General features: G+C 46.0%; 1 protein-coding gene across 12 annotated transcripts in view; it reads right to left on the reverse strand.

Moving 5' to 3' along the window:
- The window catches only part of SRPK2 (SRSF protein kinase 2), a 239,063-nt gene that overhangs the window by 12,932 nt on the left and 212,906 nt on the right, over nt 1-13,225 (reverse strand). For 11 of the 12 annotated variants that reach the window (XM_019660132.1, XM_019660133.1, XM_019660137.1 and 8 more), the window contains 6 exons: nt 12,647-12,812; nt 11,430-11,455; nt 9,640-9,886; nt 8,056-8,538; nt 2,734-2,834; nt 2,517-2,624 (listed from right to left, as the gene is read on the reverse strand). In XM_019660132.1, the coding sequence (XP_019515677.1) occupies nt 2,517-2,624; nt 2,734-2,834; nt 8,056-8,538; nt 9,640-9,886; nt 11,430-11,455; nt 12,647-12,812 (1,131 nt within the window). The remainder of the gene's footprint in view (nt 1-2,516; nt 2,625-2,733; nt 2,835-8,055; nt 8,539-9,639; nt 9,887-11,429; nt 11,456-12,646; nt 12,813-13,225) is intronic. The other variant, XM_019660128.1, reaches the window with a different exon arrangement.

Consider the following 13,225-nt stretch of genomic DNA (forward strand, 5'->3'; position numbering starts at 1 on the left):
GCTCTGATACTCAGAGGGCTCCAGGCCTCACCACCAAGCCAACCTGGAGCTCTATTACAGCTTGGTATTATGAACTGAATATACTGTTATGTTTTTAAATTCCAACAGAAGGGTAGGGGTGGGGAAACGCTGCCTCATCTTTACCAGGTTCTCTGTGAAGAACAAAAGGGACTCCTCAGTCATGACCTTCAGGGAGCAGGGGCTGGGGTAGGGTGGGGTGGGGTGGGGAATAAAGGCTTGCCTTTTCCAGGGGGAAAAAAAATCACCCCTTTAACAACTGAGTTTAAAAAAACCTTCATAGGGCCAGTGACACTGCCCTCCACAGCTAAGATGCTGAACAACAGCTCAACCTGGAGCTGGGCTGCCGTGAGTCGCCGGCGACGGGGTAGGCTGCCAGCAGCCCCTGCTGCAGTGGGTTGCCATGGGCTACCGTGTGTAGCCAGCAGCCAGCGTGAGTGGCCAGCAGCCACTGTGAGCAGCCGTCCAGAAGCAGACTGAAGAACAAAAGGACAGCAACTTGTCTGTTCCCCTTCCCCCAATTCCCTAGCACTGTTCCCATCCCCCCCAATTCCCCAATAAAAATCTTAAAAAAAAAAAAAAACCCTCATAAGCAGCACTGAGAGAGCTTATGCTTAATTTCTTAGGACAGTGGTGGGGTGGGGGTGGGGGTGAAAGGAGACGAAGTGAATGCTTTTCCTCAGGAGTTGATGATTATGCCACTGTGCATGGCAACAGCAGCACAGGGACAAATTCTTACCTAATGGAAGGCAAGGTGGATAATCTGGTATAAAACTGTACTGACAGCTCCACCATTATTCTACTATGTCTGTGATCCTGTCCTATTTTTCTGGTTATATCACCAAAATTTAACACCCAAAATTAGAAGCACAAGTTTCAGAGTTGAAAGAGTTCTCAGAGTCTAATTCGGGGCAGCCCTGGTACAGCGCGTCTGTGTTGCAGCGGGCAAGCGAGGCCTGAGCTCACCACATCCTGAGGTGGAAGGCTTCTCCCCCGTGGAACACTTTCCCCACCGCAGCTCTAACTGTTCAAAGAGCTCCCTTTCTACTGACCTCACCACCCCCAGCTTCCCAGCCTCCCCCGCAGCCTGCTCCCTGGAGTCACAGAGTGAGTCTGATCCCTCTACACAGTGGTCTCTGAATTCAAAGGAACCATCGCATTTCCACCAATTCTTTCAACCATTCTTTTCCATACCCAGCAACCGCAAGGACTTCGTTTTTGATACTTACTAAAAACCTTAATTTTAAAATTACCTGGTATTATCCATCAGAACAATGTGGGAATAGAAAGGCATAGAGTTTCGGATCTATTTGGCCATATCAGTTGCCTCAGATCACACTAACTTGTAAGACACAAAACATCTACTTTTTCTCATATCGTTTCAGCACTGGTTGCTGAACAACGCTTTCACTTTGGCATCAGGGGCCAAACAATCCAGCACACTGAACTGTTACACTTATCTTTGAATAACAATGCATTTAATTATTCAGCATTGGTTTTTTTTAATGAGAAGGCAAGTGTCACGTTGTACACACAAGCCCTTGCATTTAAATATCAGAGAATTTGGAAAAAAAACATAAGCAAAAAATATAAACAAAGCATGAAACACCACCCTGTCAACACACACACACACACACACACACACACACACACACACACACACACACACACACAGAGTTTAGCCCATGAAGAAGGTGAACTGGCCAGGAAAGAGGGCCAAGAAGGAGAAACAGAAATTGTCTTACGGATGAGGGACTGTTCACACTCATCAATTCACAGACAGGGAGTAAGTGATAAAAAGATGCACTTGGTGGGGCTGGGGGAGAGTTTGGATACAACTAAACTTATGATGCACAAAACTGGCCGCGAAATGATTACGGCACGCAGGTGGGAGAGCAGGCATGCTGAGCCCTGAGGAAAACACCCCCGCGCTCTGCGGGAGCAGATGCGGTCAAGAGCAGCGTATGCAGCTGCTGCGGTCTCAGAAGTGACTGCACTGCCCACAGCAACAGCTAGAACAGTCTCTAGATTTTACTTTAGAGAAGAAGAGAGATGAAACCTTGGAAATGGGTAATCCTTTCTGCTCCATAAGGAGAAAAGGTCTGTCGGAGGCGGCCACGAAGGACTCCAGCCCTTCGGCTCAGGCAGTCCTCCCTTACATACAGCCTCGCAAGCTTTCGGTAACCAAAAGGAATTGACCTGCACTCATTTCGTCACCACAGCAGAGGGTCTGATTTTCAGGGATGTGGGCTGCCCAGGGCCTTGAGAAGAGATCATCTCCCAAAGGCCAGACCAGGCCAGACCAAGCCAAAACCCAGGACAATTCTTTCCATTCTTAAGACACCCAATACAGTAAAACCTTCCCCTCCCCCATCCCAGGGCGGACAACCTTCAGTCAGAAAAGCTTTAGGCCGCATGCACTGGTAAGACTCTCCCCATCGTGAGATTAGGGGATGAACCTTTACAGGGAAGAAAAGGAAGGGCCAGGCCGCTCTTACCATACACGCGGTACTCCAGATGTCAGCAGGTGTACTGTACCCTGCTCCTATTAAAACCTCTATGGATCTGTACTGACGGGTCTGGATGTCTTCCGTGAAGTGTTTATGCTGAAAAGGAACAGACAGCATTACCACGGAGGAACACATTAGAAAGGAGAAAACTCTGCCTGGCAACACATGATCATAACTGAAATGTTCTAGAAAGAAAACTACTTACCACCCAACAAGCATTTCCCAGGTCGGCAATTTTAACTCTAATTTTGTCGGCATTCCGGGGATCCAGTGGATTCACCAGCAAGTCAGCCGCCCGGGTTTTTGCTGGTGTGAGCAAACAGCAGGACAGTTAGTGGCAGCAGAGGTGGCTTGCATGTGTGCACACAGTGTGTGCTGGGCACACGGCCTCCTTTTCTAGAAAAGCGCTGGGATCATCATTTCGGCCTGTAATCCTGTAAGTTGAACTCGACAGAATTTAAAATTCGAAGTCTCATCTCTGGAAAATGTTTCACAGAAGGGAGCCGACTGGGGGGCCCAGAGAGCCCACGGAGACTGCCTTAAGCTCTCCCCTTTACCCCCGGTTCCTTGGCCTCTCGGGCAGGCCCGCTCTGCTCCCTTCTGTATCTTTCTAGCTGCTCCTCATTATATCAGAGCCCATTCCCCAATGGACTCCATCTTGCTCATTCGTGCATTATTACACGGATCTGATGGAGAACGCTATGCTGGGTGGCCCCTCCTTCCTGAGTGACAAAGTTCACCTAACACCCGCAGCCCCTCCTCCCTCTGCTTGGGCTGACCTCAAGGATTAGACGACGGTTAATTAACAAATACAGATGAAAGGCTAGGACTAATTAATCGTGCTTTAGCTTTGCACAAAGAACATTCCAGAACAGAGGTCTCCTGAGACAGCCTGGGCCACAGGGCAAACCTCTGAGGTTCCTCATGATCCTGTCAAATAATGGGCCACTCTCAACCCCAGGGACCCCGAGAGAATCTCAGTCGTCATAGGGCCAGGCTTTTCAGGGCTCCAGGAGCCAGAAGAGCTTCTCAGAGAAGCCCAGGCCATGCCTGCACCAAGCACAGACAACCAGGGGGCAAATGACAAAGAAAATAACATAGTGGGACCCAGACGGAAAATCCTGAAGTGAGTCAGCATCTTCGTCAAACCTCAAACTGACCTACAAGCTAGCTCGGATTTCTGGAAAGGATGAGATATAACCATGGCTTCTGTTTATTTTAGAAGTAATTCTGAAATGGTATTTACAGACTAAACAGAAGAGCCTGCTCAATGCAGAACATTAAACACCCTTTTGTTTATTCAAAGCTGGGTACTGCTAAAATGAACCAAACCTCCTTTTCGGTACGCCCGAGCTGTGGAGCCACAGAACTGGAGGGGCTCTGGTTCATCGGCACCCCACACAAGTAGCAAGGCCAGTGGGTAAGCAAGGCACCCAGGACCCAGGGCACCGACAGCTCCCCGGCAGGGGTCACAGGATGTGGAGAGAACTCTGGCCGGCGTTTAACCCCAAGACCCATTCCTCGGGTGTGTGGGCACAACCGGGGCCGGCCAGGCTCCCTTTTTGCTACCTGCCCTCTGCCCATTTCCCTCTTTATAAGACGGCTGATCCGCCAGGGAGCCTCACCAAAGGCCAGAAATGAGCGGAGAGGAGGAAACACAGGAACTCAGAAATTATGAGAAGGAAAGTGCAGAGACCCACACGAGGAGGCAAAATGTACACACGGAATGGAGAATGGGCTGAGAAGAGAGTTCCAGGAGCAACATAAAAATGCTGACCCAAAGGGTAGATGGGCAGCACGAGAAGTGGCTGGATGAATCCCGTGTCATTTAATCAGGGACAGTCAGCAGGCAAAAAAATGGACTTTGAGGTTTGTAGAACTGGGTTCAAATCCAAGTTTCAACACCTACAATTTAAACTGTTTGAGACTCAGTAAAAGGAGGAAAAAAGTAGGGACCACGCCCCCCACACACACCAACGGAAGACCAAACACAGGAGCGCTACAGCAGATTCCGACCGGCCAGGTCCAGGGGCGCTGCTCTGCGTGTGGCCAGCCAGACCACCACCCTCCTAGGCTGAAGCTTCTAACCGGCCCGTGAAGGGCCACCTCTCCTTTGGTGAAAGGCTGTTACCCTGGTTCAGGTTTGTAAATAGTGACCCGGCTCACAAATGAGACTGTGGAACTGATCTTAAAAATGTAATTGTATAAGAACACAGAGAAGGTAAAAAAAGCGTGTTTGTATTTCTGACCTCCTTTTCTCAGTGTGGTAGCTACCTGTGCTAGGGTGCCTGACGCAACACTCAACAAAGCCCATTTAAGCACAGCGACACTCACACTTGCTGCGCAATCATACCAATTTTGCTTTGCCCAGAAATAGGGTCACCTCCTCTAATTAGGTCATTATTGAGGTGACCTATCAGAGTTCTTCCTTGCTCCCTGCTTCTACCAAGGGGGGAATAGAAAGTGGGAAGAGAGAGGTGGGAAGGCTTCATTATTTCAGTAAGGGTTGGAGTCCTTAGTCATTTCGGATCAACTGTCTCTGGGTTTCATTCGATGTGAAGCTATCCTAGAAACGAGTAAGATGGCAGCCAGCAGGGCCTCAGAGTGATGGCACAGCCGTCATCACTTACCTGCAAGGCACTGTTCCAGGCCCACACTGACTCTTTCCAGTTGAAAACATTCTTACAGGAAGGCAGGAATACCCTCTACCCTCTCTATATGCAGGAGGTTCAAAACCAGGCTCACGGAGCAACACTAGGAGATTTAACGCCCAAACCTGACCCATTCATTTGCCAAATATTTACTGAGTCCCTTCTACGTGCCAGGTGCTCTCTTGGCACTGGAAATAGTATGAACAAGAGGTACAAGTTTCCCCCACCACACCCCAAATTAGGAAACTCATGCACTGGCTAGGAGTATGGGCAACACAGTAAATGAAATGAATGATTCACACACACACCATGTCAGGCGGCTCTATATGCTATGAAGAAAAACAAAGTGAAGAAAGGAGCTGGATAAAGATAAGGGTGTGCAGGGGAGGTCTTTTCTGAGAAGGTGACACGTGAGGAAAGGTCTGAATAAAGAGAGGCGAGGCCAGGGAGAAGCTCTCGGCAGAGGAGGCAGCAAGTGCAAAGTGCAAAGAGGCACAAACAAGCTGGGACTTTTGAGAAACTTTAGAAAGAAGCCAGTGTGGGAGGTCAAGAATGAACACAGGAAACATAGAGAGGGAGTGACATGGGCGACAACATGAGAGAGGAGGTGTCAGGGAACAGGCCGCACAGAACTTGTTAAGATTTAGAGAGCGGCGCCTCTGGGTGTTTTTCTAAGAGGAGACGCCACACTGGGGATCACGGGGGGCCGGGGGGATGAGCTTCATAACGCTCTCTGGTCTGCTCTACAGAGAACAGGCTGGGGAGCGGCAGCTGCGGTGATATGAGCAGGAGCCCCTATGCCAGCAGCCTCAGCTGACGGCAATGAGGTGAGAGTGAAGAGATTCAAAATACCTGCAGGTAAAGCCAGCAAGCCCACTCTGCTCCAGGGTATCTGTCCCGCAGATGTGATGAGACAAGACCTACGCTGTGCCGTCCTGCCTCTGCTTCTCCACCTTTAACTCCAGGGAAAAGCCCGCGTTCTCTAGCCGGGCACATCCGCCTTCCTCAACCTTCTCATTCGGGCCCGGCCTTCCCCTGCGCTAGTCCCTAATGTACACGCTCTGCTCTGACGACAAGGAGCTACACAAAGTCCGAATAAAGCTTGTTTCTCTTGCCTCGTGTTCGTGTGCCAGCCTCCAGGCCATACCCCTTCCATGCAGGAACACCTCCCATGAGGGAGGGAGGTTGCCTACGGTTACCAAACAACCACGCTGAAAACCAAACTGGGTGCCTCCAAAGAAATGACTGGATGAGGACAGCCTGCCCCTGCTATGTCCCTAGAATTTAACAATATTAATATTGAAAGGGTCTGCTTGGTAAGAGACTGAGGTCAATACAAAAAAGCAAATAGACCTAGTCCCCTGACTCGTGCAACAGACAGGCTGCTCCGGATGGAATGTGTTTTGGACTGAGTAAAACTTTGATTGTGAATGTGAAAAGGGAAGAGTAGAAGAATATAACCGGATATCACTGATTTGTTTGTTCATTATTCAATCAGTTTGTTTAGCACTGGGTTAGACGCTGAAGATACAAAGGGAAAAACACACAGTACCCTCAAAGAGTTTACATCCAAGTGAAGAGAAAGATAAATGGAAACAAACAATGACCATAAAGTTAAGAACATGTATAACCAGTAGGAAAAGAGAACAAACCTGCTGGGAAACACAGGGAGGACTGGTGTTTGAGTCACACTACCTGACAAAAGAATAAAAGTTTGCCAAAACAATGGACAGTGGGTAAATAGGAGGAAACAGTCCACGCCAGAGGAAAAACATTAACAAAGGTACAGAAGCATGAGCAAACATGCCCTGTGCACACAGACACTCTTTAATATGTTCTGAAAATAAACCGGGAAGAGGCTAGGCTACATGGTGACCCAAAGTGTCAGAAGTAGTGTGGCGGTGGTGTGCCAGTAAAGGAGACACACAGACGTGACTCCTTCCTTAGATGAACCTACATCCAGGTGAAGGCATCGTGTAAGTACCTCCCAAAAGTTCTGCTCAGAGTAAAGGTACGGGAACAGAGTATGTCTACCTGAGTAAAATAACCCATCTTTAGGATGGCCAGTTACAGCCCACGCAGGAGGCTGTGCAGGTCTCCCACCTGCTGGCAAGAAAGGGGCTGCAGAATTTCGTGGGCTGCTTGCAGGGCTGGCTCACCCAGGGACTTTCCGTGTGTTAAACACTCTTGTCAGCAGAGGGAGCAGAGGAGGTTTCTGAGTTTTCCAGTGTGGACCCAAACGGAAACCAACCAACGGAGACACTCAGTGTTTGCTTACTGAAGTCCCTTGGCCTGTCACTGGCAGAGACATGTGGCATTCTCCCTCAAAATAAAGGTCTGATGTAAGTTATCATCACATTTAAGTCCATGCCACTTCCTTTAAAATTTCAATAGCAGAGTCCTATAATCAGGAACAAGTGTCAAAATAAAGTTAGACACCTCTTCCTCAACATAGACTAAGAGCAGGCACATATTTCCGTGAATAGAAATGAAACAAAACAAAAACGAAAAACTAAATATTACACTATGAGATGAAAGTACAAATTACAAATTAAACTACATATTCTAGAAAGCGACAGGTATAAGTTCTTAGACTCGGAAGGTTTTGCAAATGTATGATGTCACTTAACTAAACACAGAAAGAATGAGAAAAGCTCAGAAATGGGGTCTGATATTCAGAGAGCAAGAGAAAGCCTCGTGGCACAGAATACAGTTTACATAATTAATTATTTACAAGAACAAAAGCAATAAAATGAAAATGGGTAATGCATACATGCATGGCTTTACCGCCCTCAGCCAGTTCCCTGAACAGCATCTGTCAAGTGTGTGCCACCTAGGCCACTGAACGCAGATGCCCGATGGGGATGGACACTTACTTTTTGGCAAATCCCCAGTGCTGGAGGCTGAAACGGTCCTGCTTCTGTCATGCGACGGACTGCTTTCCTCAGGCTCTGTAAGTGGGGACCCCTCGGAAAGTGCAGAGCCACAAGCCACAGGTTCTAAGGGCCCAGAGAACAGTGACGTGGAAAACTCTGGAAACTGTGACTCGGGGATTTTATGTCGTCCATTTGGCAATTCACCATTGAATTGTTCATAGGAGCTGCTATATGTGTAATCGCTTTCTGCATTTGGCTCATCAAGGTTATATTCCTCGAGGTTTGGACAATCTTCTTCATCGTCATCTTCATCATCCAGCTGCCGCTCCAGCAGGAACGGGCCATTCTCTATGTGGCCATTGGTTCTGGGCGATCCTATCCACGTAGGGTCTATGTTCGCAAGTTCCTGCTCAACGTCGTCTTCGTCTTTCTCAATGTTTTCTTTCTCGGCGTCTTCTTTCTCTTCCTGGTCCTCAGCTTCACCTTAAAGAGTCAATGAGCTAAGAATTAAAACTTTTACTCTCCCAAACACAGTGGCACTAGGTACTTATCTTCTCCAATGAGACATTTCTGAATGTGCTTAATTTACGTACTACGCAGCAAACACCTCTTGGCCCTCAGGATAAAATCCTCAGGTTTTTGAAAACTTATTTTTCATTTATTAAATAACTGGCCTACTCTTATTAGAAAAAGTTAGTTTTTGGAAGAAAAAGACTAGAACAGTTACACTTCCATTTCTACCCTCCACAGTCTTCAGGTTTTGTGGGTGCATTACTATTAGGTAAAAGGTTAATTACAAAATAAAGCTATGATAGAAACATGGTGTTTCTCAGACATTTTCCATATTTTAAAAAACTTTTGAGGGCTGGCCAAGTGGCTCAGTTGGTTAAGAGCTTGCTCAAGAGTGCGAGCTCTGAGCAATAGGGTCGCCGGTTCGATTCCCACATGGGCCAGTGAGCTGCGTCTGAGCTGAGCTGCCACTGAGCTGCCAACAGGTGGCAGGATGGCTCAGCTGGAGAGAGCCATCCTGTTCAAGATGGTGGGCTATGCCCACCCGCAACTAAAGACTGAAATGAACTCAGCACCTTGAGCTGAGCAGCTGCCTGGGTGGCTTAGTGGATAGAGCGCACGCTCTTAACAAGGAGGATGCCAGTTCGACTCCCGCATGGGATGGTGGCTACGCCTACCCGCAGCTAACTGAACACAGCACCTTGAGCTGAGCAGCACGACTGGATTTGGAGCTGAGCTTGCTGCGCCCTCCACAACTAAGACTGAAGGACAACAATTTGGCTGTTCCCCTTCTCCAACTCCCCAACACTGTTCCCCTCCCCCAATTCCCCAATAAAATCTTAAACAACAACAACAAACTTTTGAAATATTAACCTATTTCTAGCATACATTTTACAAATGAACTACCAGACTATTCCCCATATTTCCAAATAGGAATTGGAGAGAATCATACTCTCATATGAAGAAGCAACACAAAATCAACCAATGTGATGATTTGGGGGCGGGGGCAGGAGGGGTCCCCTATTAATGAAGGCCCTGGGCCCCCTCTCAGCCCCTTCTCCGGATTTCACTGACCATTGTCATGTGCCGTCTCTCCCTCAGCAGCCTCCTCTAATTCTGCCGTTTTTAGTTTCACCTCTGGGTGGTATTCATCATCTTGCTCATTGGAAGGTACAGCTGCTGTGACGTTTTCTTCTATTATTTTCCTTTCGGCTTCTCGCTCCAATTCTTCTATTTCCTGCAGGCGCTTTTCCAATAACTCGGCCTGCCTTTTCTGCTTCTTTTTCAGTTTTTTCTTTTTGTTTTTAGAAATTTTTCCTATCTACAACATGTAAGAAAATACCACAGGTCAGTTTGCTTCTATTTAAAGCACTACATAATAGTGTAAATGCTGGCAGAATGGCAAATACCAACAAAGTCTGTTTTTTCAGGTCATGTTCAATTCAAATCACATGTCTAGACATGAGACCCACCTGGTGGCTAGGGTTACAGTCAAATCAGAAAAAAGAAACCAGTGCTAATATTAAATAATGGGGCTGCTATGAGGTCCCGCCCTCGGAGGGGTATAGCTTAAATCCAATACCTCTTTTTCATTTAAGCTCTAAGAACTGAATATGCTGAGATACTCTTGCCTTTAAACAAGAAGTATCTCTTGCGAGGGTTTTTTTGCTGCTTCCTGTATACCAAGTAACAATTTCCCTTCTCCTTCATGTCTTACTTAACTGTCTGCTAACACAGAAATGCCTGCCAAAACAGGTGTATTTCATTCATTGTTTGTCAACAGTTTGTGTTTGGGTCTCACACAATGAGCTGTTATCAACAGCCAAGGCTGCATAAATGTAAGAAATGAGCATATGAAGTAAAAGGGAAAAAGAAACAGCCAGTTTCATTCTGCCTCCAATCACAGCCATCTGACATGGAAAGTACTAGCAATGAGAACCTCCAGTTTTCACAGAATCAATAACCAAAACAAGCCACCGGAGAACTATGGGAAATGACTTGCTCGGCGCCTCAGCAGGCCCAGGGGGCTTAATTGTCATGGCTCCCTCTTGGACTGTGACTTTCATTACAAACTGAGGGCTGTTGGTAGCATTCTGAAGTTCTGGACATTTCCTTTCAAATGCTTTTGGTTCATAAAATTTGTAGGTGACCCATCAACTCAAGATATATACACTCTATCCTCTACTGGAACCAAGCCAGGTTTAGGTCCTCTGGGGTAAAATTTAATTCCAGGCAACTTGCTTCCTTTGATTGTACTTAAGTGTTTTACAGGACCACAAAACAGATAATACTCTTTCGCATTTAACTACTGGCTGGAAAATAAAGAAATTGAACAATGGCTTTAGAAAAACAGGTAACTTGGAAGTCAGTCAGAAATAAGGTAGCGTTTTTTGGAATAATCACACTTCAAACCCTATCATCTCTATCACCTCACACTTCACCCAGCTCGGCCAACTGCACTTCAGAAAGTACATGAGAAAAATGAAGATCAAACATGGAACAACTCTAACTAAACAACTCTAAAAATCACTTCAACTTATCAAACAGTTAAGTCTTCTATCGGGTTGTCGGAAAAGTCATAACATACTTTTTCTATGTTTTTCGTCGCAAAAAATGCGTCATAACTTTTCCGACAACCCAATATATTCAAGGATACACAGCATTTATAAATATAACCTATCTTCCACGTTAATATACATGAGAACATCTGTGATTGAGAAAGGAACAAAAAAAATGTACAACCAATCCCCCAAAACAACAAATTGTTGCAGAAACAGAAACTAATGTTACAATTTGAAAAGTTCAATCATGAACAGTTGTTTTTGATGTGAAGGTGAACATAAGTATGTGTGTTAAGTACTTACAGGTTTTTGCTGTGGAGCCGTACTCACTAAAACAAAATAAAACAAAATGACTGTTTAGAGAAAAACTGACACATATATCTTTATGTAGGTAATTTAAATTGTAAAATGAAATAATTACTGCCTTTATATATATATATATATATATATATATATATATATATATAATTGGCTATCCAATTATAGAGATCTATCTAAAGAATGTTTATCCAACTCAAACAAATGATTGGCTCTTAAAAAGCATAGCAGTAGTTGTTCAATATGGAGCCATTTCTCTTATTTATCTATAATTAAATACCCATTTATTTAAAAACAGCCTCAAAGTATTGATTCATAGTTTAAGAAAATGAAGAGTTCACAAATGAAGTCATCGAGCCAAATTTGCTTTATAAACAATGCAATAAACATTTTAGATTAGACTATGTACACAAGTTTGAAAGTTATTTAGCAAGTTCATACAACTAAAGTAAATCATATACTGCAGCAAATATTCTAGGAATCAAATGACCAGAACTTGCCAGCTTCAAAAGCTTGACAGACTATGGATCCATGATCTAAACACACCCTGAAAGTAGAAAACAAGATTCAGGGGTGCTGCATCTCCAAGAACCCCGCCCGCCAGTCCCAGGGCTGCAGCTGTGGAGTCTGCACATCTGCCTGACAATACTCGAGGCACAGATACCGTAAAAGGAGAGTAAGAGCTCAGCCACTTCACTGACACCATTATACTCAGAAAAGAAAGAAAAAGAAATGAAACTACGCCAATACTCAACTCACTTGGTCTTCTGTAACTGGTTCCAGACATACTGGTTCGATTCAGACTGATACAGCTATGCTAACTGAAGACTAGGGAGCATTCTAACGAACCTAAAGCTAGGAAAACATTTTGACAACTACACATCAGCTACATGAAACTTGCTACTATACAGCCCTCAACAGAGAGGTGGGCAACCCCAAAAAATGTTCAAATGTAGATGAAGCAGCAGGTAAGAATTTAAATGACCTTTTAAGGGAGAACAAAGTTAAGTAATTAAAATGTTAAAGGATAATTTAATTGGGGCATCTTCCTTCTCAAGAAAAGGGTCTAGTTATTTCAAGCAATCAGGCTCTTACAAAAGTTCCTAATATATACAAATTTGCCTCCACCGCTTCAATATGCAACTCTGCAGACTCTCAATGTCCCCAAACTGACTGAAACACAGCTGGCTCAGCTCCCTCACCTGCAGACCCCGAAGGAGGAGGAGCACCTGCTTTCTGCCACTCGGTAGCCTCGGCCGCCATTCTTCTCACATAAGCATCATCCACACACATCAAGATGTTTTCCGGCTTTATGTCAGTATGAATGATCTTGCACTTGCTGTGTAGGTAATCTAACCCCTGTAGAACCTGGTCAGAGTACAATCAAGAGAGGAAATCAGTTTTTAATACCTTCATGGGCTGGTCGAGTGGCGCATTGGTTAAGAGCTGGCTTGGGACGCCAGAGGGCCCCGGTTCGGATCCCACATATGAGAGCCAGTGACACTGCCCTCTACAGCTAAGATGCTGAACAACAGCTCGACCTGGAGCTGGGTTGCCGTGAGTTACCGGCGATGGTGTAGGCTGCAGCCCCTGCTGCAGTAGGTTGCCATGGGCTACCATGTGTGGCCAGCAGCCAGCGTGAGCGGCCAGCAGCCAGCGTGAGCGGCCGGCAGCTGCCGAGAACGGCTGTCCAGAAGCTGGTGACTGATCTGCCTCACCCGGGAACAGCGCAATGATGGTGCCAACTTGGGCCAGTGAAGCAACGTCCTCCACAACTAGAC

This window comes from Hipposideros armiger, unplaced genomic scaffold, assembly GCF_001890085.2.
Source record: "Hipposideros armiger isolate ML-2016 unplaced genomic scaffold, ASM189008v1 scaffold_312, whole genome shotgun sequence".
NCBI lineage: Eukaryota > Metazoa > Chordata > Mammalia > Chiroptera > Hipposideridae > Hipposideros > Hipposideros armiger.